This window comes from Amphiura filiformis, chromosome 5, assembly GCF_039555335.1.
Source record: "Amphiura filiformis chromosome 5, Afil_fr2py, whole genome shotgun sequence".
Classification (NCBI taxonomy): Eukaryota; Metazoa; Echinodermata; class Ophiuroidea; order Amphilepidida; family Amphiuridae; genus Amphiura; species Amphiura filiformis.
The window spans coordinates 36,495,066-36,522,409 of record NC_092632.1 but is presented as its reverse complement, the minus strand read 5'-3'; the positions used below and the strand labels follow the sequence as shown (position 1 = coordinate 36,522,409).

Here is a 27,344-nt window from a genome sequence, read left to right as displayed (position 1 = left end):
TGGACGTAATGGATATAGACTTAATGGGTTTAGACGAAATGGATGTAGACTTAAATGGATATTAGACCAAATGGTATTAGACCAAATGGCAAATCCCCCGCAAATTCACAGGGCAAGGCTTATGTCCACGGAATGTTTCCACCATGGAAAGTTTGCTATAGCTTTATAAATATAATGACTGTTTGTACTAGATTTGAATGTTTGAATCTCATATTTGAAAGAAACAATATTTAATTGCAATAATTTCAAAACCACAAACCAAAACCATGAAAACTGGGTATGAGATAGGGCTACGAATATACATTTTACCAAGTTGGCAATAGGAATTTGCTTCACTTGCATATGCATGACTTTCTTGCTGGACCAATGTATAGAATTGAAACCCACATAATACTAACCATGGGGAAGTCAAAGATAATATCCTATCATATCCTGTATTGTTTTGTGGATAACAATTATTGAAAATATTATTAATGAAATAATCACCAAACATTATAGATAATTATAAAAAAAACATGTAATAAGGCAACTTTAATAAAATCCTGTGTCTCAAAGCTTTTTTGTTTGTTTGTTTGTTTATTTGCTTTTGTTTTTTGCTCAAAGCGAAAATCCTATGATTTTAAAATGTCTAATTGTGCATGTGTACACTACAAAACTTTGGATAGGGTCTCTTATATTTAAATTGACAAGTATGTACTGCTTGCCCTTCAGACTACTGACTGTAAAAAACTCCTCTATCTTTGAATTGTGTATTATAAATCTGTGTTTTTATGACTGTTTAAAATGTCAAAATGGTCTACTTCTGTTGACAAAAAAAAAAACTAACATCATGTTTTATAAGCAGTATACTTGAGCTTTTGAAATTAATTTGATGAAATCTGTGCTAGTCACCAAAGGCTTATAGATCTCTTGTATTTAAATTGTGACCAATTCTGCTTGCCCTTGAGACTACTGGCTGTAACACACTTCATTTGAGATATTTTGAGATTGTTATGTGTAAATCTGTGTATTTAACTTGTAAAATGTTAAAATGATCTTCTGAAACAAACGAAATTTACATTGTTTTGCAAGAAGGATACTTGAGCTTTTGAAATTAATTTGATGAAAATTAATCAGTGCTAGTCACCAAAGGCTTGGGTCTTAAACATGTTAAAAGTGATCATTTGTAGGCCTACAGCTTACCTGTGAGTAGTTTTTAAACTATTAAAACCATTGACCATTTGTTTTAAATGGTCTATGGTTTAACTGAGTCCTATAATGATTTATGTGTAAGCAGTTAGTAGGTAATGCACTTCTACTGTGCGGGTTCACTGCGAACTTTAATTTATCATATAAAATCTTATCATGATTAGAGTAGTTTCCTTTATTTCTTATCTTATCATTTATTTGCTTCAAGATTTGGTTACTTATTTATTTACTTAATATTGGTATTATTACATTGCCTGATCTTTGCCTGGATGACAGCAAACACACCGCTTCTACGTATTCAAGTACACGTTGTATAAAATACAGTCACGAGTCACATGACAAATAGAAACATTACCTGTGGTGAGATCATACAATAAAGGTCGCATAGCACAGGCATCCAAACAGATTGCATGCAAATGGTCAGACCTTGGATTGTGTTTAAACACTGATACCCAGACTCTCTCCTGGCTGTGGCAATAATACATTTACACATTTTGAGTGTGTTACCATATTTGGTGAGTTTGGGTTGTGATCATTGTCATGTATATATTTAATATGCAATATTTTAGTAAAATACCTCAGGGTAATGAATAGACATTTGGCTATTTCTGGATGCAGAGAGTAAGTAGCACAGCAATATTTAAATTAAGTTGGATGCAAGCTAGTACTGCATGAGCACTAACTTGATTCTTTACTGAGAAGATTGTTGTGTATTGTTCTATCTTCAAACCGCAGTATTTGCTTTCTGAGAGATATACTATACTCATAGCTGTGAGGTAAATTGTGTACTTATATTTTGCCGAACTCATGAAGAGATGCCAAAACCTATTATAGTTGTACAATTAGGTGAATCTTACAGTGGAAGTTCCAATTGAATGAACACAGCCTGACACAGCGTGACGATTTCTTTGCATACACTGCGTGATGCACACCAGCATGCGTGATTGTGCGTGGGTAACGCAAAAGTGAATCCAACCATTCCAACGCACTTGTGATTGGTTAGTATTGTATCCAAGGTCGTGCGTTCGTGTTGTAGTTTGAAATACGCAAAATATGATCACGGTTGGATCAAATACAGCTGTTGAAAGCTGGCATGCATTCATTCAATTGGAATTACCACTGTAGGTGTTTGTAGGCTGTCTGTTCAGCCTGACAATATGTCAGGTCATAGTGTGTTCATTCATTTTATTCAAATTAGCCGCACAAACTACTCATGTGTGCCACCTTAGAATTGCATAGAATGTTTCAACGTGTATTCGCCACTTGCACGGTTCCGCCATTATGCACTATGTGCGGGGAGAGCCTCGAACTGGCAGCATACATGAATGGGAATTGAACCAGTCATATAACATTCTGTGTAAGGTTACGTAATTCTTCCTTTCATGTATGCTGCCAGTTCGAGGCTCTCCCGACATATAGTGCATAATGGCGGAACCGTGCAAGTGGCGAATGGGACCAAATTGATGCAACTGAAGCACACCCTTGGGCTGTGTAATAACAATATTAATGGTACAGTGGTGAGCTTACATGTGACTTTCAGGGGCGATGCTGGGGGGTATGGGGTGCATGTGACATCCCCATACACAAATTTGTTGGCAAAAATTGACTGTTGTCGTCAAAACCATGTGATTGTCGGCAAATGTAGTCAAAGCTATGTGATTGTTGGCAAATTGCAAGAGACGATAAAAAGAATAATGTGTTCTGAATTTATGCTGTTGTTACGTACGTAATAGACCTATTGTGAATGTTATAGTAGTTACTAATTTTTAAAAATTGTCGAAAAAAAGAGATTTGACCCCTACCACCCAATATTGTCAATATTAATATTTTGCGACATATACTAATGAAAACCGTTTACACTGGACTGGAGACACCCTATAGTACTTCCTACAACGTGAAAAAAAGTCCTCAAATGTTCGAAATTTGTAGTTAATACAACTAGTCTGACAGGTAGTGTGCCCTGCTGTTTGTGAAATCTTTTAGTTCAAGTTCTTTCTATCTTTCTATTTTATATTATATTTTTCTATGAATCGCTGCAAAATTATCTGAAATCTGTATCATTATATGCACATAAAATAATTATCTTTGTGATAGAGAACACAATTGCTAATATTTCAATATTTTGATGTTATATTTATAAAGGTGCCATCACCATGGATGTACAAGTAGAGGAAGAAGTGCAAGTTGAAGCAGGATCTGAATCAATATCGATTACATGGCTACTTATCTACACAGGCTTGGCATTGCTAGTTGTGTAAGTTGGGTAATTTTGTAATTTGTGCTCAAGTTATTAGTTATTTTGTTTCAGTAATACAGGTCTAACACATTGTTATAGTCCAACATGCTATTTAATAGGTGTAGGTTTAGATTTAAAACAAAATATATACCCCAGGTGCTTAAGCAAGTCAGCGGCACTTATCATGCTTATGAAATTAAAACTGGACTTTTTTTTCTAAAAGCCATAATAATGTGAGAGTGGCTTTTTTTTCAAACCTGATTTTGTGGCATCCCAGCATAGACTGTATAGTCTATGATCCCAGCAAACACAAAACATTTTCGACATCATTGGCAAAAGGTTAGGAAAAGTTGCCAGAAAACGTTCAAATCTCAAGTTATATAAAGGGTTTATAAAGGGTATAAAATGTTTTCATAATATTCAAAAACGTTTTTTAATAACTTACTGCAAAATATTCTAACATAATGTTATTTAAGTGTTTACAAAATATTTGGCAAACATTTTACAATAACATAAATATTTTTGTAGTGTGTTTTCATACAAAACGTGTACAAACATTTTCCTGACCTTTATATAAACCGGACATTTAATGTTTTTAGAACATTTTTACCAAAACCAAAAATCCAAAATATAACTAAACGTTTATAAAACGTTTTGTGTTTGCTGGGATATAATGTTTACACATGTCCCAACTTGCACCTAAATGGCATCAGCCAAATTTGTTGTGTTTGTATTTGTCAACAGAGCAATTTCAACATAAAGTCACATTATAACTTCCTCCATCGAACTTCGTGTTAAACTGCAAAAATAACCGGTGGGGTTTCTTTCAGCTTAAAATGGACAGAAACCTTTCCCAGCAGTTATTACTAATATTATTTCAGCATTTTGGGTAGAGTATAACAAAATTAATATTAGAAGAAAATCATGCATTATGGCTTTAAAGTAGTACTGCAATTCAATATTCAAGGAATAGGAACGGTACAGAATAAAATAATGTTCAGTAAATCAAAACTGATGGCTAAATTATTTTTGTGTGATTTAATTTGATCCAATAGGCCAAAAATAATGTGAAAAGGAGAATTTTTTAGACGATATTTTTGCTAAACGAATGAATCTGCAAGAAAGGTTTTGTACATAAACATTATGTAGCCAGAGGTTTCCTTATATTGCTTTCATACAAAATCTCAACTTGATCAAATCAATATTTTTTTAAATTTTTACAAAAGTTTTCAACTGTTTTTCCTACCCTTGCACAAACTCTAACCCATCTCCAAACCTTACTACATGTATACAAACCCACCCAAGTCCAACTAGCCAAACACCCTTGCCCCAACCCCCCAAAGGGAATTAGGGGTGAAACTGATTTCACCCCAAAATCGGACCTATATTTAGCTCTTAAACGTAAAATGATACAAATCATTTGTTTTGTCATACATTGCATCAGTATACTCAAATATACATTGAACAGCCATAATTAGCATGGTGGCTATCTTGGAAAAAATAGCAAAAATTGAAAAATAGTAAATAGTAAAGCCCTGCAGTCCGGACGAGAAACTTGTTTCTTTTTTTACTTGGCCTAAACTTTGAACCGCACAAGTTTTGATATTTTCAAAGATGTCAAAATTGCAGTGGCTCACTTTCTTTCATACATAATGTTAAATGTCAACTTTTAATCTTTTTTGTTTCCAGAAATCAGGTGTACAGTCTAACACATTTTTGGAGGTTGGGAATTTCAGGTCCATTTCCACTTCCATTGGTTGGAAACCTCCTGGCAATTGGACAGGTATGCACATGTATATGGGGTAATTTCAGGTGTTTAGGAATTTGAGATCAAAGATCATGTAGGAGACGGTCAAGTGAGGTCATTTATTTTTATTTAGAGCATAACATTGTGTTAGTATTGATTGTGATATTTGGTGGGGGACATATTACACAAAGCTTAATTTACTACTTTGTGTGTTGGGGTGGGGTGGGGTGGGAATGGGGAGTGTTTTGGGGTGTGTTTTGCATGCATACTATGAACATAAGTTAGTTTGCTTTTAATGGTTTATTTTCTCCTATTTTGTTGAATGGACAGTCTATGATTCCAGTGTATCACAAATGGTCAAAGAAGTATGGTAAACATTTTGGGTAAGTACACTTAATTGCACATTGTTCAAGTTTGTGTTTATAAATATGTAGGGGAGACTGGGAGTGGTCACCTATTTTATTATGATTTATAGCTAAGTGATGTCAATTTTATCGGGCAATTTTAAGGTTAGAAGGGACTTGATTGGTCCCGGATGTGAAACCCTATGTTTTGGCTACATACAACCCCAATCACAGGACTGTAAGCCTTACAATACCAACAGAGTAAAGCAAACAAAGTTGTGAAGTGGGGCAGGTTCGCCCATGCTGGGGCAGGTTCGCCCCAATGGTGGGGAAAGTTCGCGCTAATTAAAAAACCAGCAATAACATAATCAATGCAAACATTTAGTAACAGGTATATTGGCCAGTCATTCTCTTCCTAGGAGTTCCACTGGTACGTGCCCTGGGTGCCACCCTTAGGGGGTCGCCGAATTGACCATTTCAGCATCAATTCTGCACCCCTCCTAGCGATGAAAGTAAAAAATTATAGCACAAAATCATTTGAAAGATCAATTTAACATTCAACTTCATTATAACCAAAATTTATGAGTAGGAGTATTTGTGCAAATTTATGCACGCTCCACACGCACTTGTTTCAAGAATTGGGGAGGGGAGCCATTTATTGTCCATAGCCCTGGGCACCACACCCTTAGCTACGCCTCTGGTGCCAAACAGCCTAAAACATTGAGCCAAAAATAGGTGTTTAAAGCCATATAACATTTGATGAGGAGGATGGCCTCACTGAATTTTTAAAATTATTTTTTTACACGATTATATTGTACTTTATTAAACCAATATACCCTGCAAAAATCAGGACTCTAGGTGCTGTAGTTTTGTCAAAATCCGAGATTTTGAATAAAACGATGGAACCGGCATTTTATTATTACAATGGAATTATTAGTCGAACGCATTATACACGATGTTCATAACACACAGTACGTACACGGCGTGCAGGACGGTGATATGCACAACAAAGGGTCGTACCATAACATAACCGAAGGAGTGGTACGTATGTGCGCTGGTAGTAAATTCCAATTTTCTTTGCTTTGCCGTAGTTGTTCGGCTCAAAAATAAAAGGGGATGTATCTGACAGTAAAAGCTAACATTTTATGGCAAAGAAATGCTGATCTATTTTGTTTGAAAATGTTATAATATGGCTTTAATTATATGTCAGGTCCATGGTGCGGTGATCAATAATTGTCAGATGTGTGTAAAAAGTCTGCAGTTTCGATATTGAAATGTCACACCAGCGGCAAACATGCACATCGCCACTCACTTTAAGTGTCATTTGTCTTTTGGTGGACACATAGCTTATTGCGGTGGACACATGTGTTATTATTGTATTATTATTTTGTCTCTTCAGCATATTTATGGGGAAATCAACAGCATTAGTAATATCAGATGCTGATATGGCCAGAGAGATTCTCATCAAAGATTTTCCAAGCTTTCAAAGCAGAAGTGTGAGTTGGTTGAATTATAAATAATATCTATCTATAAATACTAAGATAATGAGCGAAGTGTGTCTGTGTGTGTGTCTGTCTGTCCGGCAATGTGTTTCGCTGCGCCGCGACCCATCAATCCGATATTTCAGATATAGATAGGTATCAGGAAAAGCATGTTGAGCAGGTGATTTTAAAAGTCATCAGAGGTCAAGGGCAAAGGTCAAAATTTCAAACTTTGTCCGATCGGACTCAAACTTGGTGAGTGGAAAATAAAATCGAGGTCAACTGAGGTCGAAGCTCATCTAGGGGCTAGATTTAAACTTTGCCCGATTGGGCTTAATCCCCGGACTTAATCTTGGTGGGTGGAATCCTTTGCATGAGGGGAACACGAAAAATATAATCGAGGTCAAAGGTCATCTAGGGGCTAAATTTTATACTTAGTCCAATTTGGCTGGAAAAAAAAAAAAAGTAAAAGTAATTTTCCATCTCACAGGAGCATGATTAAAACCAAACCAAGGTCATTCGAAATCCACCATTAAAGCCATATTATAACATTTGCTGAGGAGAACACCTTGGAAAAATTTTGAATTCTGGTTTTTACACAATTGTAATGTACTTCAGTATACAAAGATACCTCTGCAAAAATCACGACTTTGCTGATGTTTTGTCAAAATCCAAGATTTTTAATAAAACGCAGGAACCGTTGTTTTATTATTACGATGGCAATGTTAGTCAAACATGGTTGCAATGTTCATAACACATAAACACAGTACGTACATGGCGTGCGGGGACACACATGTACACCCCCACCAGAGGGTTGTACCTTATTATATACAACCGCTGGAGTAACATGCATTGGCGCTAGTAATAAATTCCAAATTTCTTTGCTTTACCTCACTTGTTTGGCTCAAAATTAAAAGGAGACATATCTGACAGTAAAAGCTAACATTTTATGGAAAATAAATACTAATCTATTTTCACAGAAATGTTATAATATGGCTTTAAGTATACACATGTCTTTAATTTTTTTTCACAGTTTGACCCTACTAGTAGGCATATCACATAAAAAATAAGCGCAGCAGAAACACGTTATTTAATGTTTCTACATGAATGAGCTTTATTAAAGCATCAAAAATCAAAAAACGGAATTGAAATCGGTCAATTCATTGTGATGTAGTGTCAATTTAAAGATGCTCGTAAATGGAATAAAAACTTGCCACAAAATGGCTGCAATGACAAAATTGGCACATTCCGAGATTTTGACGGTTTATTTGGATGCTTGCTTGAAAAAGCAGCGTTAATTTAAGTATCACAGGTTAAATGCCTATCTTTCCTGACTTCGTTAAAGAAAACAAAATTTAAAAATTTATCATTGAATAATTATAATAAATTAACCAAATGTACTATTTTAGCAATTTCGGCCAATCTGCAGACAAATTAAAGCTGAAAAAATGACTATGTTCAGCTAATTAATATGCAAAATTGATGCCAGTGGAAAACCGTACATGATATCAGGGTGCGGGTTTTTTTGCACACATATGTATACGAAGTTCTTTCAATTGATAACAAAAAATACACAAAAAGTAATTAATTATGCAAATTAGCTAATTACAGCTAATTATGTATTCATGATATTATTATGTAAATTAGGCATGAGTAATTTTGGTGTTTTTTAATATTTAATGAAAGTCTATTCATTCACCATAAATTTGTCAAGTATGAACCTGTTATGATGTTGAATAAAGAAACTGCAGTTAATTACTTTAAAATAATACAAAAAATACAAAGTTTGACATTTTGATGGTGTCTAGAATAGAATTTTCTTTTTTACTGTCAACATGGTATGTGTCACCATTACTCAAAGCCAAATCCAAAAAGTAAAAATAAAAATTCATTTGCAATGAGACTTAAAATTGTGACACGATCTGGTCCATGGGGGCCAAAGGCGGCAAATCTGAAACTGAGATAAAGGCAAAAATATGGAGTAAAAAACAATAAAATACATAAGAAAATACATGTTACAAAGCCTCATAACTTTATAACCAAGTATGCTAGACCTTTGGTGTTTTCAGTATATGATAGCCCAATGTTACTACAAGATAATAATTATTGTAACTCAATTTTCAAAAATTCCTCCTTTGGCCCCCATGGACCAGATCGTGTCACAATTAACATTTTGTTATCTGGATTAACGTAGGAGGGCAAATGGTAAAAGGAACTGCCATTTCACTCTAGCGCTGTATACAAAACTAGTATGGCCTTGGACACACACAATGGCTTAAAGCTATTGTGGTTTGGAAAACTACTCCCTGTGGAATATCTTTGATAATATTATGTTTTAACTAGTGTTCCTCAAGTGCTTCATTCAATGTAGACGGAAATAATTTACATGCTAAGAAAGATTAGTATTTTAGCTAAATGGTGGTAGATCAGACTATTTCAATAGGCCTATATTTACTGATTTATGAGCGATCGTCAAAAAATCCATTAAACAGGCAGTAATTCTTGAACAAAGCAAAATTTAATTTTGTCGGATTCAATGGTAGCTTCAGAAAGGTTTCACATACCATATATTAAAATTTCAAACAATTGGGATAAATGGAACATACTAAGGAAATTCATTTTTGACATTGATGTTTTCCTAAAATCAGCCGACTTTGATGCGCGCGCTTTTTAATTCACTGTTATGCTTGCATGCACAGTGCATGTGGCAGAATTATTGCGCAGCCACTGTGACATACCTACTACTAGCAAAAAAGTGAACAAATGCTACCTGCTATGCAACTGTTTAGTCACATACACCACACTGTAGGCATCTAGCATGTTGAAAGTTTATGTAATTATAAGAACCATTAATGGTTCTTACAATCGCAAATTTCCAATTTGCGAGTGTTCTGTTTTTGGTCAGTTCTTCTTCTTTCTTTCTTCTGTCAAACTTTTAACGAGCCATCGTAGGCATATGCTTTAAGCCAATGTAACCATATTTGGTCACAAGGACCATTGGGTGGGGGCACAAATGTTACATGACCAACTCGGGGTCAAAGGTCATCCAAAGGTCATTATGGCCCAAATGTGATTTTCACTAAAAATGCTTCTTCTTCCACAAATTACATAACACAATGTCGTCACTTGCATACCTGCATCACCTTTAGCCAGTGTCTAAAAGTTGTGCAAAGAATTGGGGTCAAAGGTCATTAAGGGGGTAAAATCTTACGATTGCATTATCTCAACATCCTTAAGGGGTATGGGGCTCAAACTCAGTGACAACAAATCTCATGACCAGGGGAACATTTTACAGGGGTCATGTCAAAGGTCATGCAGAGGTCAAATTTAACAAATGCATTTTCTGTACAATCATCTGTAATGCGTACGGGACTCAAACTTTGTGACAAGAAACTTAATGACCAGGGGAATATTTTGGAACACTTTGCAGGGGTCAGGTCAAAGGTTATCTGGGGTCAAATCTTATACCATAATTTCATTGTCTGTAAGGGTATGGGGGCTTAATTTCGATGACAACAAACCTCATGACCCGGGAAACATTAAGGTCAAAGGTCAGGTCAAACAGCCATTAAAGGGTTACATGCCTTGCGATTGTCTGCGCTCTGTGAGCGCAAATTATCTCTAGTTATAATTCCATAAATGCAGTAAATGATGAAAAAGGACCTCTTGTGATGAATTTTGCTCAAATGTTTTCCTCAATTTTATACATCTTTGCAGCTTAAAACATTGTCACTCCCCTACTTGGCTGACAGTATAACAGACACTTCTGGTGAGGTATGGAAAAGAGGAAGGAGTTATATAAGTCCAACATTCAGTGGATCTAAGATGAAACAGGTTTGTTTTTGGGTGTGTAGGGATGAGTGTAGGGTGGGGTGTGTTGGTTTGGAATATGGATAGACACCAGAAGTTGGTTTGGATTATGGAAGCTTATGGATACACACCAAATGTTGATTTGGATGTGGATATACACCAAATGTTGGTTTGGATTTATGGATGCATACCAAAAGTTGGTTTGGAATGGATGCATACTAACTGTCGGTTGGTTTATGGATGCATACCAAAAGTTGGGATGATTTATGGATGCATACCAAAAGTTGGGATAGTTAATGGATGCATATGAAAAGTTGGGTTGGTTTATGGATGCATACCAACAGTTAGTTTTGATTATGGATGAATATGTGTTTACATCTTTGACAGGAAAGGGAAAAATACATGTATTTAAATATTTGCATGTTATTATTTTCAGATGGTACCTGTTATGAATAGTAAATGTGATATCTTGATGGAAATCTTGGATGGAAAGAATAAGGAGGGCAAAAGTTTTGAATCTAAAAAGTAAGTCTCTTCAGTGTGTGAATGTTCTTATTGTTGCTTACATTTTGTGTAATATGTAAATTTCTATAGTATTTTATTAAATGTAATACACATTGAAAAAGATTTGGAAATATTAAAGTTATAGACTTTAAAATAACCTAGTAGTGTCTATTTAAATGATATATGTAGTAAGCTACAAGCATAAGTAAGCTAAAAATAATTTGTTTGTTTACATTAGAAGCCAGCACTCAGTAATGTTAACAGGATATTTATGATTGGCAGTTACGAAACATTTTAGGGACCATTGGATGTGCCTAACACGGCCCATACACAATCAATTCCATCAATCAATATTGGGGACGTTAGATACAGGAGTGGATCCTGGATGTGGATATAATTACCTTTGTGCATGTACAATGGTAGATTTAGTACCCAATCTTGTATCTAGGGTCTTTGATATTGATCAATCAAATTGAACATGTATGGACCACATAAGCCTTGCAATTTGTGACCGTTCACAGCGAATGAGCCGTAAATTGCTCCCCTGGTCAATTTTGTTTTATTTTGTGTTTAAAAAATAAACATCATAAACTTAAAAATGGTATATCATTTGACTTCAAACGATATCCAGAAGCGGGGTTATGGTTTGTTAAACTTTGCTCCTTCAACAAAATTATAGCTTTTTTGTTTCTACATGTGTCTCTTTTTCCACATTGCTGGCAATAAATACCAAACAGTCATAATTGGCGGTCATTTCAAATCATCCCCAAGTCAACAAGGTTTAAGAAAGTTCTCTCATAATATTATTGTTAATTATTGGTTATGCATACCTATACAAAATACAATGCCTGGTAACCCACCACTTGAACAGGATTTAGCAAAAGCAAACAAAGACCAGAGCTATTAAAAGTTCTATAGCCATATTATCCACTTCAACAATAAGATAATTGATTAGTGTTTCACTATCAAAATGAGATTGATGTCGGGCCAGCTTAAGTTACCGATGAATACGACCTTCATACACATTTTACACCGTAACTCAGAATACAATTTAGGGAATTTACGGCTCATTTGTGCTGCCGGGTCACATTTATGAACTGACTATCTTTGTATGTTTTCCCATTCTTTAAGACCAGCTTTTAATCCTCCAAATTTCTAGCTCTTTCAATTTTGTTTACATTTTTGGTTTTCAGCTTTCCTCTGGATTCTGTTCTTTGAAGCATCTTAAGACACACAAATTAATCACTCCTGTATAATTATCGGCTCTTAAGAATACATACTTCTGACCGAAATAGCTAACCATGGTATTTTAATACATTTTAATTCTCTTTTCTAATCTTTCCAGTGTTTTTGGAGCCTATGTTCTTGATATTATTGCATGCTGTGCTTATGGGTTAGAATCAGACTGTCAGAGAAATCCAGATGATACATTCCTATATAACACCAAAAAACTTCTTGATTTTAACTTTGCAAGCCCGGGAGTTATCCTTAGGAGTAAGTATCGTCACAAAAATCTCAAATGCCACCAAAAGTTGCAGTCCCATAGAGATGTGAAGGCCTACTAATTTGCTTTAATTTAGATAACATTTTTTCTTCACATGAGCGGCCCAGTTCTAGTGACAGCTATGATGGTTGAAATCAGCCCTTGCCTGATCTTTCTGATTAGGAAAAGTGAGTTGACCATCATTATTGTTTACAACTAACCCTCGCATACTCTCCATACTCTCTAAAATCATGCTAGAGTTTCTAGACAGAAAACAGAAGAAAAAGGTACGTTAATCATTAAATGTTAAGAAAGAATGAACAGTTTAACAACCCAAAGTGTCAAAAACGTGTGCAATCGGTGTTGTTGTTTATTGTTGATCTGACCCTGATCTGACAGTACCCATTATGACGTCACGGGTCATGTTGGCTCTGCGCCAGCAGACTCGATTGTTTCAAAAGTCGGGCTCAGAAGGGCATGTATTTTATTTCAAAAAATGGTATTTTAAACAGTAAAAATGATTATAAATCATACTCCAGTCTGTTCATCATTAATTTCTGAAGCAAATTCTTTCATTTTCCGTCGTTGAAAAAAACCCTCCATCTGAGACCTTTAAACATAACAACAAATAAACACAAATCCTGACCGGCACACAACCCAACTTGAAAAAAAGCAAGGCAATGTGCCGGCATGGGAATCGAACCCACTACCTTCCGATCTCTAGACGGACGCCTTATCCATTAGGCTACCAGCTCCCACTGATAAACGGTGGTTAAAGCTGGGTCTAATGTTATAGCATTAAATATTACTTGATCTCTCACATCTGTGGTAGGCCTACACTTGCAGGATTTAACTTTACCATGATTACTAATCATGACCAATGTAAATGTGGCCATATTAATGTATGATTTCTGTCAAATTTTAATGTTGATATTCTTCCAAATTATTACATAATATTAAGAACAACTGTCAAGGGAGGGCAAATAAAACCTAGGATCCTGGATTTTGATCAAAAGCTCTTAAATTTTACTGTAATTGAAGCACTTCAGACTTAAGAAGAGATCTAATGAATACCAAAGAGACACTAACTCTGGCAACACACAAAAATTAGCAGCCGCTGAGCATGTGTGGCAAGATTACCAAGTAATATATCAAATCGTACATGTATATGTGTTGAGCTTATTGTGGATTTGTAATAATCATACAATACAATTCATTCTCAACTTTATCTTATCACCTTTTTTACTTGCAGTGGTGTTTCCATTCCTATCGCCACTTCTCGATAAATTCAGTATGTTTGATATTCTTCCACTGAAAAACATGGAATTTTTTGCTGATTGTGTCAGAAAAGCCATTGAATTAAGAACAGAGAGTGGAGGAACTGGGGTATGTATGAGTTATCAGAAATTGGCGATGTATGAACAATTATATAGGCAAATAAATTTGTCAGAAAATAGCCTAATTTTTGGGTATTATGTGTGGAAGGGGTCATAGAAAATTTTCAGCACAAGGTAGGAGTCATAAAATTGAAGTCCACGATAGGGGGTCATAACAAAATTGATTTCAGTCACCAACATATTCATGACCCTCCTCCTTCCAAAGAAAATGAGATCCCCTTACAAGAACATTTTGCTAATATTTTTAAGATGTTTTGAATAAAACCAAAATATGTTTATAACATGTTTATAATATTCTTAGAACATTTTTGTGTTTGCTGGGCAACTAGATGAGGTCTCTTTATCAATAAACCTCTTTGGTACCTGAACCCCTCCCTTGTGGTTGTACCCATGCTTGAACACTTTAATTTGTTGATTAATTTCTTCAAAAATATTTCAGTACTTCACAAAATTTAAGAGATTGCTACTATTTGTGAAAAGAACTTATTTAATTTTAGCCAAAACAAATCATGAATAGAGATGTACATTTTCTATCATTGACTTACTTTATATGACTGTATTGTATGTACAATTATTTATATCTAAGCTTATTTGAAACATGAAATTTTGCAGAAGAAGGATTTTCTTCAGTTAATGATGGATGCTGCAGAAACAGGAGGAGATGATTCTGTAAATGGTGATAAAGATGGGCCAAAGAAGAAGATACCACTCACTGAAAGGGAACTCATAGGACAGGTAAGATAAAACACAAGTATTATGTCTGGTGATAAAGATGACTCAAAGAAGAAGATACCTCTCACACAAAGGGAACTCATAAGACAGGTAAGATAAAACACAAGTATCATGTCTGGTGATAAAGATGGTCCAAAGAAGAAGATACCTCTCACACAAAGGGAACTCATAGGACAGGTAAGATAAAACACAAGTATCATGTCTGGTGATAAAGATGGTCCAAAGAAGAAGATACCTCTCACACAAAGGGAACTCATAGGACAGGTAAGATAAAACACAAGTATTATGTCTGGTGATAAAGATGACCCAAAGAAGAAGATACCTCTCACACAAAGGGAACTCATAGGACAGGTAAGATAAAACACAAGTATCATGTCTGGTGATAAAGATGACCCAAAGAAGAAGATACCTCTCACTGAAAGGGAACTCATAGGACAGGTAAGATAAAACACAAGTATCATGTCTGGTGATAAAGATGACCCAAAGAAGAAGATACCACTCACTGAAAGGGAACTCATATGACAGGTAAGATAAAACACAAGTATCATGTCTGGTGATAAAGATGGCCCAAAGAAGAAGAAAACTCTCACACAAAGGGAACTCATAGGACAGGTAAGATAAAACACAAGTATCATGTCTGGTGATAAAGATGACCCAAAGAAGAAGAAAACTCTCACACAAAGGGAACTCATAGGACAGGTAAGATAAAACACAAGTATCATGTCTGGTGATAAAGATGGCCCAAAGAAGAAGATACCTCTCACACAAAGGGAACTCATAGGACAGGTAAGATAAAACACAAGTATCATGTCTGGTGATAAAGATGACCCAAAGAAGAAGATACCTCTCAACAAAGGGAACTCATAGGACAGGTAAGATAAAACACAAGTATCATGTCTGGTGATAAAGATGGCCCAAAGAAGAAGATACCTCTCACACAAAGGGAACTCATAGGACAGGTAAGATAAAACACAAGTATCATGTCTGGTGATAAAGATGACCCAAAGAAGAAGATACCTCTCACACAAAGGGAACTCATAGGACAGGTAAGATAAAACACAAGTATCATGTCTGGTGATAAAGATGGCCCAAAGAAGAAGATACCTCTCACACAAAGGGAACTCATAGGACAGGTAAGATAAAACACAAGTATCATGTCTGGTGATAAAGATGACCCAAAGAAGAAGATACCTCTCAACAAAGGGAACTCATAGGACAGGTAAGATAAAACACAAGTATCATGTCTGGTGATAAAGATGGCCCAAAGAAGAAGATACCTCTCACACAAAGGGAACTCATAGGACAGGTAAGATAAAACACAAGTATCATGTCTGGTGATAAAGATGACCCAAAGAAGAAGATACCTCTCAACAAAGGGAACTCATAGGACAGGTAAGATAAAACACAAGTATCATGTCTGGTGATAAAGATGGCCCAAAGAAGAAGATATCTCTCACACAAAGGGAACTCATAGGACAGGTAAGATAAAACACAAGTATCATGTCTGGTGATAAAGATGGCCCAAAGAAGAAGATACCTCTCAACAAAGGGAACTCATAGGACAGGTAAGATAAAACACAAGTATCATGTCTGGTGATAAAGATGACCCAAAGAAGAAGATACCTCTCACACAAAGGGAACTCATAGGACAGGTAAGATAAAACACAAGTATTATGTCTGGTGATAAAGATGGCCCAAAGAAGAAGATACCTCTCACACAAAGGGAACTCATAGGACAGGTAAGATAAAACACAAGTATCATGTCTGGTGATAAAGATGACCCAAAGAAGAAGATACCTCTCACACAAAGGGAACTCATAGGACAGGTAAGATAAAACACAAGTATTATGTCTGGTGATAAAGATGACCCAAAGAAGAAGATACCTCTCACACAAAGGGAACTCATAGGACAGGTAAGATAAAACACAAGTATCATGTCTGGTGATAAAGATGGCCCAAAGAAGAAGATACCTCTCACACAAAGGGAACTCATAGGACAGGTAAGATAAAACACAAGTATCATGTCTGGTGATAAAGATGACCCAAAGAAGAAGATACCTCTCACACAAAGGGAACTCATAGGACAGGTAAGATAAAACACAAGTATTATGTCTGGTGATAAAGATGGCCCAAAGATGAAGATACCTCTCACACAAAGGGAACTCATAGGACCAGTGGCGTAACTCCTATGGGCTCTGGGGGGCCGCGCCCCCGGGCACCCGGCTAAGGGGCACCCTGGCCAGGCCTGGATACACATGCATTTCGACACGATAATACTTTGTTATAGGAACGAAGTGGACACCTTTACCTACCATGGAGAGAATTAATCTTCATTTGGGTGCCCCCCTCAACACAAAATTTTTAAAGGCCACAGCAAGCAGTGCACCTTAACTTGTCATTTGAAAGACCGAAATTCAACTTGATTATACCAAATTAGTGGTATTTAAGCCTGACATTTCAGCGCCAGCCTCAATTGTTTTAGGAAGAAGGGGTATTTTGTACTCTTGCTCCCGGCGCCACAACCTCTAGCTACGTCCTGCAGCTAGTGATAAATCTTGAAAAGTAAAGCCATTGGAGAAGATGCAAACATTTTTTGTTAACATGAAGTTCATTGAAAGATGAAATTAATTTTATCGGAAACACTATTTTATAGTTATTCGGTCGGTACATATGGCTTTCAATCAAGGGCATAGCAAGCTTTCTTGGTCGGGGGGGGGGGGGGGGCAATATTTGAGGGCAAAAACGAAAGCAATTTTGCGCGTGCATAATTTTGACCCGGTATTTTCAGAGGGAATTATACATATACCGGTTTTCTTAGAGAGAGTATGTACATTTAAGTCTTTGATCTTCCCAAAAAGGCTTTATTGAGACAATGTGCGGGCGTAGCGAGCACTGAAATGTTTGTATTTTACGCTATTTGGGCCCATAATCTGGGTGGAAAGGGCTTATACTTTGATCAGCTCCTAATCGGCGGGCCTTATAACATCGCGGATTAATATCAAAATATTTTACTTTGAGAATTGTTTTGTCACACCTCTCCAGAAGCATCACAAATTACTAATGCAAGTCCGATACTTTGTCTACTATCTTTAACACACAAAATATAGGCCGGACAAGTCAAATAATGGCTCTCTTAACGTGGGTCTACTTTTGGCGTAGTGGTAAAAGCCTAACAAGTCCCGCCTATTACGAGCTGATCAAAGTATAATAGGGACCTTGTGCGCGCGAGCAGCGCGCAAATCTTTTGTATTTTGCACTATTTTGATTTTTGGCCCATGATCGGGATGAATTTTGGTGGAAAACGGGCTTCTTGTCCCTTTTCTTTTCCTTTGCGTTCCGATTTTCTCTTTCAATTTTTGTCGGAAGAGCACTTTTCTCTTTCATTTTTTGTCCGGGTGGGGGGGGGGGGCTTTGCACCATGCACACCATTGGTTAGGGGCACCCGATCTACTTTCGCCCCCGGGCACCCTGAACCAAAGTTACGCCACTGCATAGGACAGGTAAGATAAAACACAAGTATCATGTCTGGTGATAAAGATGACCCAAAGAAGAAGATACCTCTCACACAAAGGGAACTCATAGGACAGGTAAGATAAAACACAAGTATCATGTCTGGTGATAAAGATGACCCAAAGAAGAAGATACCTCTCACACAAAGGGAACTCATAGGACAGGTAAGATAAAACACAAGTATCATGTCTGGTGATAAAGATGGTCCAAAGAAGAAGATACCTCTCACACAAAGGGAACTCATAGGACAGGTAAGATAAAACACAAGTATCATGTCTGGTGATAAAGATGACCCAAAGAAGAAGATACCTCTCACACAAAGGGAACTCATAGGACAGGTGAGATAAAACACAAGTATCATGTCTGGTGATAAAGATGGTCCAAAGAAGAAGATACCTCTGACACGAAGGGAACTCATAGGATAGGTAAGATAAAACACAAGTATCATGCCTTGTGATAAAGATGGCCCAAAGAAGAAGATACCTCTCACACAAATGGAACTCATGCAGAGGCGGATTTAGAGGGGGGCGCACCCGGCGCGCGCCCCTCTATTTTTTGCAAGGCGGCGCCCGACTTAATGTATTTTTGCAGAGCGGCGCCTGACTTTGTCGCTGCCGCGGCGGCTTATTGAATTATAGCAGCTGAACTTCCTTCTTGATCAGATGTTCTTTGCACTTCATGTGGTCTATATGTCTTTCAGGGCTTGTTGTTCTTCTTTGCTGGCTATGACACAATATCTAGTACCATGTCCTTTGCAGCATATGCCCTTGCTAAGTATCCAGATGTACAGAAGAGACTACAGGAAGAAGTAGATGAGTTGATTTCTGAAGGGGAACCTGTAAGCTATGATGCAGTTTTCAAGATGGAGTATTTGGACAAAGTCTGGTGTGAATCACAGCGATTGTGGCCAATTGGATTTGTGTAAGATACATTTTGGCTGCATCTTGATAAATTGACTGGGAATATTAGGAATACTATGTAGGCCTACTACTATACTTTGGCTGCATGAATTAGTATGCCTAATTCCTGTAATATTACAGGGTCATCTGAGGTCAAATCACTAAAGATTGTGACAGTGAACAAAGTTTTTGTCTTACCTAAACATGTACAGAAAGTGACTCTGTATTCACTGACTCTGCAGTCACTATATCAGCCTGTATGTAAGCTTATGTGTAAGTAGGGGGCTATTGTGCCAGCATTCTTGTGGGGTACTGTGTAAGTTGCAGCAATAGCTTGGAAAAGGGGTATAATCCTTCTTGTCTTCCATGAGCAACCGCGTCACATCGGGTATAAAGCTGTATAATCTTCCTTCCAGGAGCAACCACTGTGCATGATTGACGGGCTATTCCATTGCTCGTAATAGGGTAGTGTATTTTAGCGCGACAATGCTGGATTGTGCACGCCAAGACTTGGCATGTGGTTGTTGGTGTAGGGGTGTGGGGGTGTGTGTGTTGGGGGAGGGGGGCGTGTTGTCCGAGATGTTAGGAATTATTTAATAATAGTTATTAATATTGGAAGAACGTTTTAAACTTTAATTTAAGGCATCATATACGATTTTGTATACTATTTTAGATTTTCAATTAATAAGAAAATAATAAAATCATATTAATAGGCCTATTTATTATCGCACGCCATGGTAACAATAAAAAAAAATGGCACACTTTCCGATAAAAATTTGGGAAACAAATTAATTTTAAAAATAAATAAATAAAAACAATCTTTCTTAAACCAAATTTTCATGAAATTGAGGGCCATCAATAAACCAAAATTTGGTCACACATCCCCATAGTAGGCCTACCCTCCTTTCCACCCCCGTTGCCCTAAACTAGATGTGTAATATAACCGCCAAGAGTTTTTTTTCCCTGTAGGCAAGCTCACCCCTACAGTCGCAATAGTTCTAGCCCAGATAGCTTTTAACTCACGCCTACTAATAACATACTTTCATCAAGTGATGGCGCTATAAGGTTTACCACGGAAGCTGTTTGGTTTACCGTGGAAGAAGATTATACCCTATATGGTAGCTTGTGGGGTACAACTTCTTTGTGTGGTATAAATCATGAATACCATAAAGAAAAATAGCTTATATGACCCCATAAGGCCTGAAACATGCAGAAATGCTATTTTAAAGGCACCTCATAAGGGGGAAGGTAAGGCAGGTCTGTGTGAAAAAATGTTCCCCACAAACTATTGGTGGTACATTTTTGGTACCTCATAAGAATAGTGTGATAAGAAATATACCCCAGAAAGAACCACTGGCCTATTTTATGCACATAATGCTGGACCCCACAAAAATGCTGGTGTAGGGGTGTGTATACATGTATGTGCTAATTTGATTCACGTTTTGTAAAATAGATGCCATTTCAAAAGTATCACTACTAGTGAACTCAAACTTGGTATGATCTTTGGGTGAGGGACTAACAATGACCTGAAAGATGGAAGAGGAAAGATGAAAAGAGCAGTGGATCATCCCAGTACTGTTGACTGTACTTCAAAAATACACTCATCTACTCTAGGTTCTAGAGTAAAAATAAGTACAGCTTATCTGTATGCAGTGCGATAATACTCATACATATGAGGGAGGCACTAATATGGAAGAAGAAGAAGAGATCAAGGGTCATCTTGAGGTTGAATTAAGTGATAACAGTAATAGATCATTACCAATGATCTATTACATGTCATTCAAATTGACTGCCCAGGTTGGTGGCTCTGAAAAGAGTTGTTTATTGAAGGCACCCTTTGTATAATGAGCAATCATTGGCTCTGAAAAGAGCTGTAACAGTGAATTTACTCTTTATTTAATGGCCCTGAAAAGACCGATAGACTACCCCTTGTGTATGAAAGTTAACTTGGTAGAAAGTGAATTATTTTCTACAAAGAATTTGTTCATTTCTTCATATAGATTGGAAAGAGTCTGCAACCAAGAATTCACATACAATGGGATAACGATACCTAATGGCCAGTACCTGAACATCAGTGTCTGGAATATCCACCATAATCCTGAGTATTGGTCGGACCCACAAACATTTAACCCTGAAAAGTAAGTTCAATAGTATATTATTAACTTTTTATTAATTTATTGTGGTATAAAATTACAAGAACACAGTTCAAAACTGAAACAACTTGCTACAAAAATCGGAACAAAAATACATTTGAAAGAGAACAGTCAAAACCAAAAAAAAATCCAAGCAAATGAATAAGCCCAATCGCCATTGCAACTTCCGGTTTTTGAGAGCAGTTTTGGGCCACTTTGACCTCTGACATATCGGGAAAATTGCTGTAATTAGTAATAATTAATTCATTATGTAATAATGTTATCATTACAAATAATAAAATGATTCATTTATACAATAACTGAATTTTTGGGTTTGTTTTTATTCTAGTAATACGTTGCAAATTATATTTTGTACGCACAAAACCCCAATTTTTCTGAATTTTTCCAAAAAGGTCAAAGGGCAAAGTGTCCCAAAACTGCAAAAACTGTCCCACAATGCATTGCAAACTTTCAATGCCAATTGCACTTATTAGGAATTCAGAAGGTTGATGACCTGGGAAATGTTTGATTTACTGTATGCTTCTTGCAAAATGGAGGGAGGTTGCCCCACAATATTTCTGTTGGTTCAGATCGGTGATGTCATTTCATTTTGAGTGGTTTGACTTTGACGTATTTCACAAAGAAGGTAAAGTCCAAACATTTCACGTTTTACTTTCCTGTCATTAATATTGGCTCAACACCAATTATCCGTGGATAGACTCAGATACCTCAGTTGAGGTACACAAATTATAATATAATTTTGCTTCTTGCCATATTAGCTTTGCTCGCTGACAAATAATGTACGAAATGTCAAAGAACATGATGAATTGACCCTCCTGTATCATTGAAAAAGAGTAGAACCCCAGAACTTACACCCCTGGACCCCACCCATAACATACTCAGCTTGCTATTTGTTCGCTTTGCTCAACTAACCGCTAACTTCATTTTGTCAGTTTCCTACAATTGCTTGCCCCACCATGCAATAACAACTAGAGTGGTTGCTGCACCGAATGTTATAAATAAAAAATTAAATAAATTTGACATTTTACTTTCCTGTCACTTACACCCCTGGATCCCACCCGTAACATACTCAGCTTGCTATTTGTTCGCTTTGCTCAACTAACCGCTAACTTCATTTTGTCAGTTTCCTACAATTGCTTGCCCCACCATGCAATAACAACTAGAGTGGTTGCTGCACCGAATGTTATAAATAAAAATTAAATAAATTTGACATTTTACTTTCCTGTCACTTACACCCCTGGATCCCACCCATAACATACTCAGCTTGCTATTTGTTCGCTTTGCTTAACTAACCGCCAACTTCATTTTGTCAGTTTCCTACAATTGCTTGCCCCACCAATAATTTTTAATTCATGTCTGAATGAGAGTATATTCCCAGGGGTTTGGAAAACTTCGTCAATTACGCCAGTCCCTAAGGTTAAAAATGCCAAGACTCTTGATAAACTGAGGCCTATAAGTCTCACGAAGTTGTTTGGTAGAATTGTTGAAAAATACTTGGCTGACTGGACCTTAGAGGATTTTTCTCCGCATATTGACCCCAAACAATATGGCAATTTGCGAATAGTTCCACCACGCATTATTTGGTTGATCTTGTCGACACAGTCCTTAGAGGAGTTGATAAGCCAGGCCATTATGCGTCATTATGTGCAATCGACTTCACTAAGGCCTTCGACAGGATCAACCATAATGTAGCAATCACGAAATTGATTGATATTGGTGTTCGTAGATCTATAATACCAGTTATATGCAATTTTCTAACCAATCGTAAACAGACTGTTAGGATACAAGGCAAGCCGTCTACATCTCTCCACGTATGGGGTGGTGTTCAAGGGACCAACTTTGGCCCCATAATTTTCTCTGCTGTGGCAAATGACTCTGCCATTGATGCCCCACTGCGGTGGAAATATGTGGACGATTTAACCCTTGGGGAAATTGTTTGTGTGAAGTCCAAAGGCAGCTCCCAGTTGCAAAATGATCTTAACCAACTTGGGACTTGGTGCAATGAAAATGATATGGTTCCAAAGCCAGAGAAATGTCACATTATGCATGTTTGCTCTCTAAGAAATGAGCCCCAGTTTCCAGTTTTTACTATCAATGGCAAGAAGGTCGATACCACTAACAGTATGAAACTTCTGGGAGTCACAATTCAAAACAATCTCCAGTGGGATATCCAAGTTGGTCAAATGATTACAAAGGCTTCAAAGAGAATGTACATGCTCTATGTTCTTAAGCGATTCAGAGCTTCTGCTAGTGATCTGACCTCGGTCTACCAAATGTACGTATGTCCGGTATTAGAATATGCCAGTCCTCTCTGGCACAGTAGTATCACTAAACACCAAGCTGACCAGATGGAACTTATCCAAAAGCGCGCCTGCCAGATAATACTCGGTAACCAGTACAGCACTCGTATTCAGAGGCTCTGAAGACGCTTGAGCTCTGTTCTCTTGTTGAAAGGCGGAACATCTCCTTAGAGGTTTTGGCGAGAGCATTTTGAAATCAGAGCGTCACAACAGGATGCTCCTGCTCCCAAAAGTAAAAGGCACGGTAAGAACCTCAGGAATTCTCAACAACTTGACCCGCCTATATGCAAGACAACTCGCTACCAAAAATCATCAATTCCTGCAGTTGTGAATCTTTTAAATTCTTGATTTGTTGTTTGTCAAAATATGTTTTTTTTAATATATATTTCTGTGTTTTTTGATGTATGCATTGTTAACCAGATGTCTCAGTTTCCTGACTGTATTTCTGGATTTTTATACCGTAATAAATAAATAAATAAATAAATAACAACTAGAGCGGTTGTTGCACTGTAAAAGTGACCTGAGCTAGGTGCACACTTCAGGTGGCGCTATAAGCATTGACCACAAGGCACTGGACTAATAAAGCGATTTTTCTTTGTTTTACCACATTTGTTTGGCTTGAAATTGAAAGGGGTATAACCAGATAGTAAAATCTAATTATTGCTCTATTTATAATCTCTCTCTCTCTCTCTCTCTCTCTCACCATTTTTCTTATTTTCCCCATCTACAGTTTTAGTAAAGAAGCCAAAGCCTCACATCATCCATGTGCCTTCTTGCCGTTTGGTGCTGGACCCAGGCAATGTGTGGCAATGCGGTTTGCCATCTTGGAAGGCAAGATAGGTCTGATACGTATGATGCAGAAGTATAGCTTTGAATTGGACCCCGAAACACCGGTAATTATAAATTATGTATTGTCTCTCACTTTTACTCTTAATATGTGCCCGTCCACCACAAACTGGTCGTAAAGTCGGCATTTTCCATTTTGAGATACAATCAAAAACAGTATTGGATTTCTGTGTAAAATATATTAGAAATTTGACCTTTGATGAACCATAACTTCACTTCTAGATGTCCGATGAAGCTGGTTGAGGTGTCATTGTAAAGCTGAAAGTGCATTCCTTCAAAATCTGCAATAAACAGAAAATGATCTAGAGCCGACTTTACTACCACTTCGTGGTGGATGGTCACATATTAAGTCTATTTGTCTATTGCATGCCAAACAAATTAGGGCTAGGTTTTACAATAAGGTTGCCATCCACATGCTGTGCTTTAGTCTATGAGTGTTCATCATTCTTAAAATAATCACATTCTAAGGTTGTCATGGTTGTGCCAAACAAAGAGTAGCAGTGGAAGAAGAATTTAATGGCAGCTGAGCATTTGTGACACCCTATGATTGTTTCTTTTCACCAGAAATCCCTTAAATATTTGGCTCCCACGACATTGTAGTGGGGTTTATGTTATGGTACAGATGGTTGGTTGGATGGCTTTGCATCCTATACCTTCTTTGGACCATATTTTGTACTTTGTTCTCAAAATTTCAAAAAATGACTTAGGCAATTAGCGTATCAGGCTGATGATATTTCTAGAGACTATTACTCTGAAAACATAATAATGATAAAATTGGATAGATTTTTTTTTCATGATACATAAGGTTATCAGTCTTGCTAGAGTGTTCAAATATCAGATATTTAGAAAACTCTAGCTCAACCAATAAATTCAGGTATGACCTATTTATATTTATTAATGACATCAATTATGTTATTTCCGTTTTACAAACCTTTGTTTTGAGGGCCACCTTAATTACGAACTATAATTTTAGTCATAACTTAAAGGATTTCGTGATCCTAGCATCCTCTTTTTATGACATTTGTCAGTAGATATTCACGAAAAAAGCTTATTCTCAAAATTTCAGTTGATTCCGATTTTGCGTTTGTGAGTTATGCATGATTATGTGTATTACACTGCTCCATAGGCCACCGTGTATAATTTCGTTCTGGTATACCAGAACAAATTTCAAATTTGACGATATTTTTGCTAAACGAATTAATCTGCAAGAAATTTTTGGTACATAAACATTATATAGCCAGAGGTTTCCAGTGGTATAAAAATCTCAACTTTTTTTTGAACAAAGTGGGGGGATGAGGCTGTGGATCACAAAATGCCATTTTAAAATGTGAATACATAATACAGGGAATATGATTTGATTTCTCTCAGTCTACACTACAGCCTACTGGAATAGGTCTTGTAAATGTAATTATTTTGCAGCCACAACCATTTGCCAACTAACTATGAAATGTATCTGTATTTGCTTCCCCATTGCACTTGCAGGATCTTGATGATATTTCCGTTTTTGGAATGGCAACATCCACTTATCCAAAACAAGGCATCCATCTCCGCTTAATACCAAGAGAATAGAAGATGATACATGTAACCACGGAGATTTAGATGTGGAAAAAAAGTCAGTGATCTTTCCAATTTTGGATCAACAACAACCAATTATCCAATAAAAGGTATCCATTTCTGCCCGCTTAATACCAAGAGGATAGAAGATGATACATGCAACCAAGGATTTAGATCTATATAGATGTGGAAAAATGAGTATACTTTAAATGTGTCTGGATGACCAATTTATACTTCTGAATTTACTTTTACCAAATCTAAGGAAGCAAGCTCATTTTAGTAGCCAGGGTGTACAGAGCTGCATATCTACATGATGTTTACAAAGGTTATTCTTAAATACTTGAGAACGTTCCTGCAACCTTATTGGTTCGTACCCGTGTGATATGACATGATATCACAAACTTTAGTGCGTGGATGCAACGGAATACTTGTACGCGCTATTTGAACCAATCGGAGGTGCATAAAAGCAACAATTTTAAGCCCTGGGTAATTCCATGTAAAATGTAGGATTTAGTTTGATTAAAATTTGGTATAATTATGATATTTTTATTTGAACTGAAGTGTTTAAGAATGAGAATAAAGGTATTGTTTTTAGCTGCTGTCATGCATCTATCGTCTCATATAACACGGCCGACATCATTATTTTTGGCTTAAAACGATGATGTCACCTGTGTTATATGAGACGATAGATGCACTCCAGCAGCTAAAAACAATACCTTTATTCTCTAAATTAAAATTCTATCACAAGGTACACAGGGCACCATTTTGTCTACTGAGCTGGGTTTATTACCATCAATCAGAGGCACAACATAATTTATGAAAACCTATGCATGCATGAAGGCACATAGGCCTAATATTGAATGAGTGTGTATTTTTGTACAAACTTTTTCATTGTAGAAGGTAGTTATACTACACCAGGCACAAAAAGAAACTCGTCAGTTATATTCATCCTTGCTGTTTAATAACGTGATAATTTTGGATTATTCTGAAATGTACATTTTGTTAATTGGCCTTTGCTTTCTCATTTGACACCCTGTTTGTGAAAAATGAAGAAGAATTGACCAAGATATGCGCCTCCAAAGCCTCAAACCCCAAAATCAAAAGTTGCATTTTCAACGATTTTCAATGGGAACGCATCGTTGTATTGCACACAAGCACCA

General features: G+C 36.8%; 1 protein-coding gene across 1 annotated transcript; it reads left to right on the top strand.

The window, feature by feature from the left end:
- The first annotated feature begins 649 nt into the window (after positions 1-649).
- LOC140153061 (cytochrome P450 3A4-like) lies at positions 650-27,344 on the top strand. The gene is made up of 14 exons (XM_072175663.1): positions 650-1,703; positions 3,331-3,442; positions 5,114-5,207; positions 5,502-5,554; positions 6,915-7,011; positions 10,714-10,830; positions 11,243-11,331; positions 12,656-12,804; positions 14,046-14,179; positions 14,803-14,925; positions 19,133-19,353; positions 21,332-21,469; positions 24,515-24,677; positions 26,113-27,344. Exons 2-14 carry the CDS (start codon positions 3,342-3,344, stop codon positions 26,197-26,199), a joined length of 1,566 nt encoding a protein of 521 aa, XP_072031764.1. The 5' UTR covers positions 650-1,703; positions 3,331-3,341; the 3' UTR covers positions 26,200-27,344.

What these genes read in the sequence shown, in the direction of transcription:
- LOC140153061 (XM_072175663.1), top strand. Translation starts at nt 3,342, where the DNA reads ATGGATGTACAAGTAGAGGAAGAAGTGCAAGTTGAAGCAGGATCTGAA. An exon ending in ACCTCCTGGCAATTGGACAG is followed by an intron (nt 5,208 to 5,501) that starts GTATGCACATGT and finishes TTGAATGGACAG; the next exon opens with TCTATGATTCCAGTGTATCA. An exon ending in AAAAGTTTTGAATCTAAAAA is followed by an intron (nt 11,332 to 12,655) that starts GTAAGTCTCTTC and finishes TAATCTTTCCAG; the next exon opens with TGTTTTTGGAGCCTATGTTC.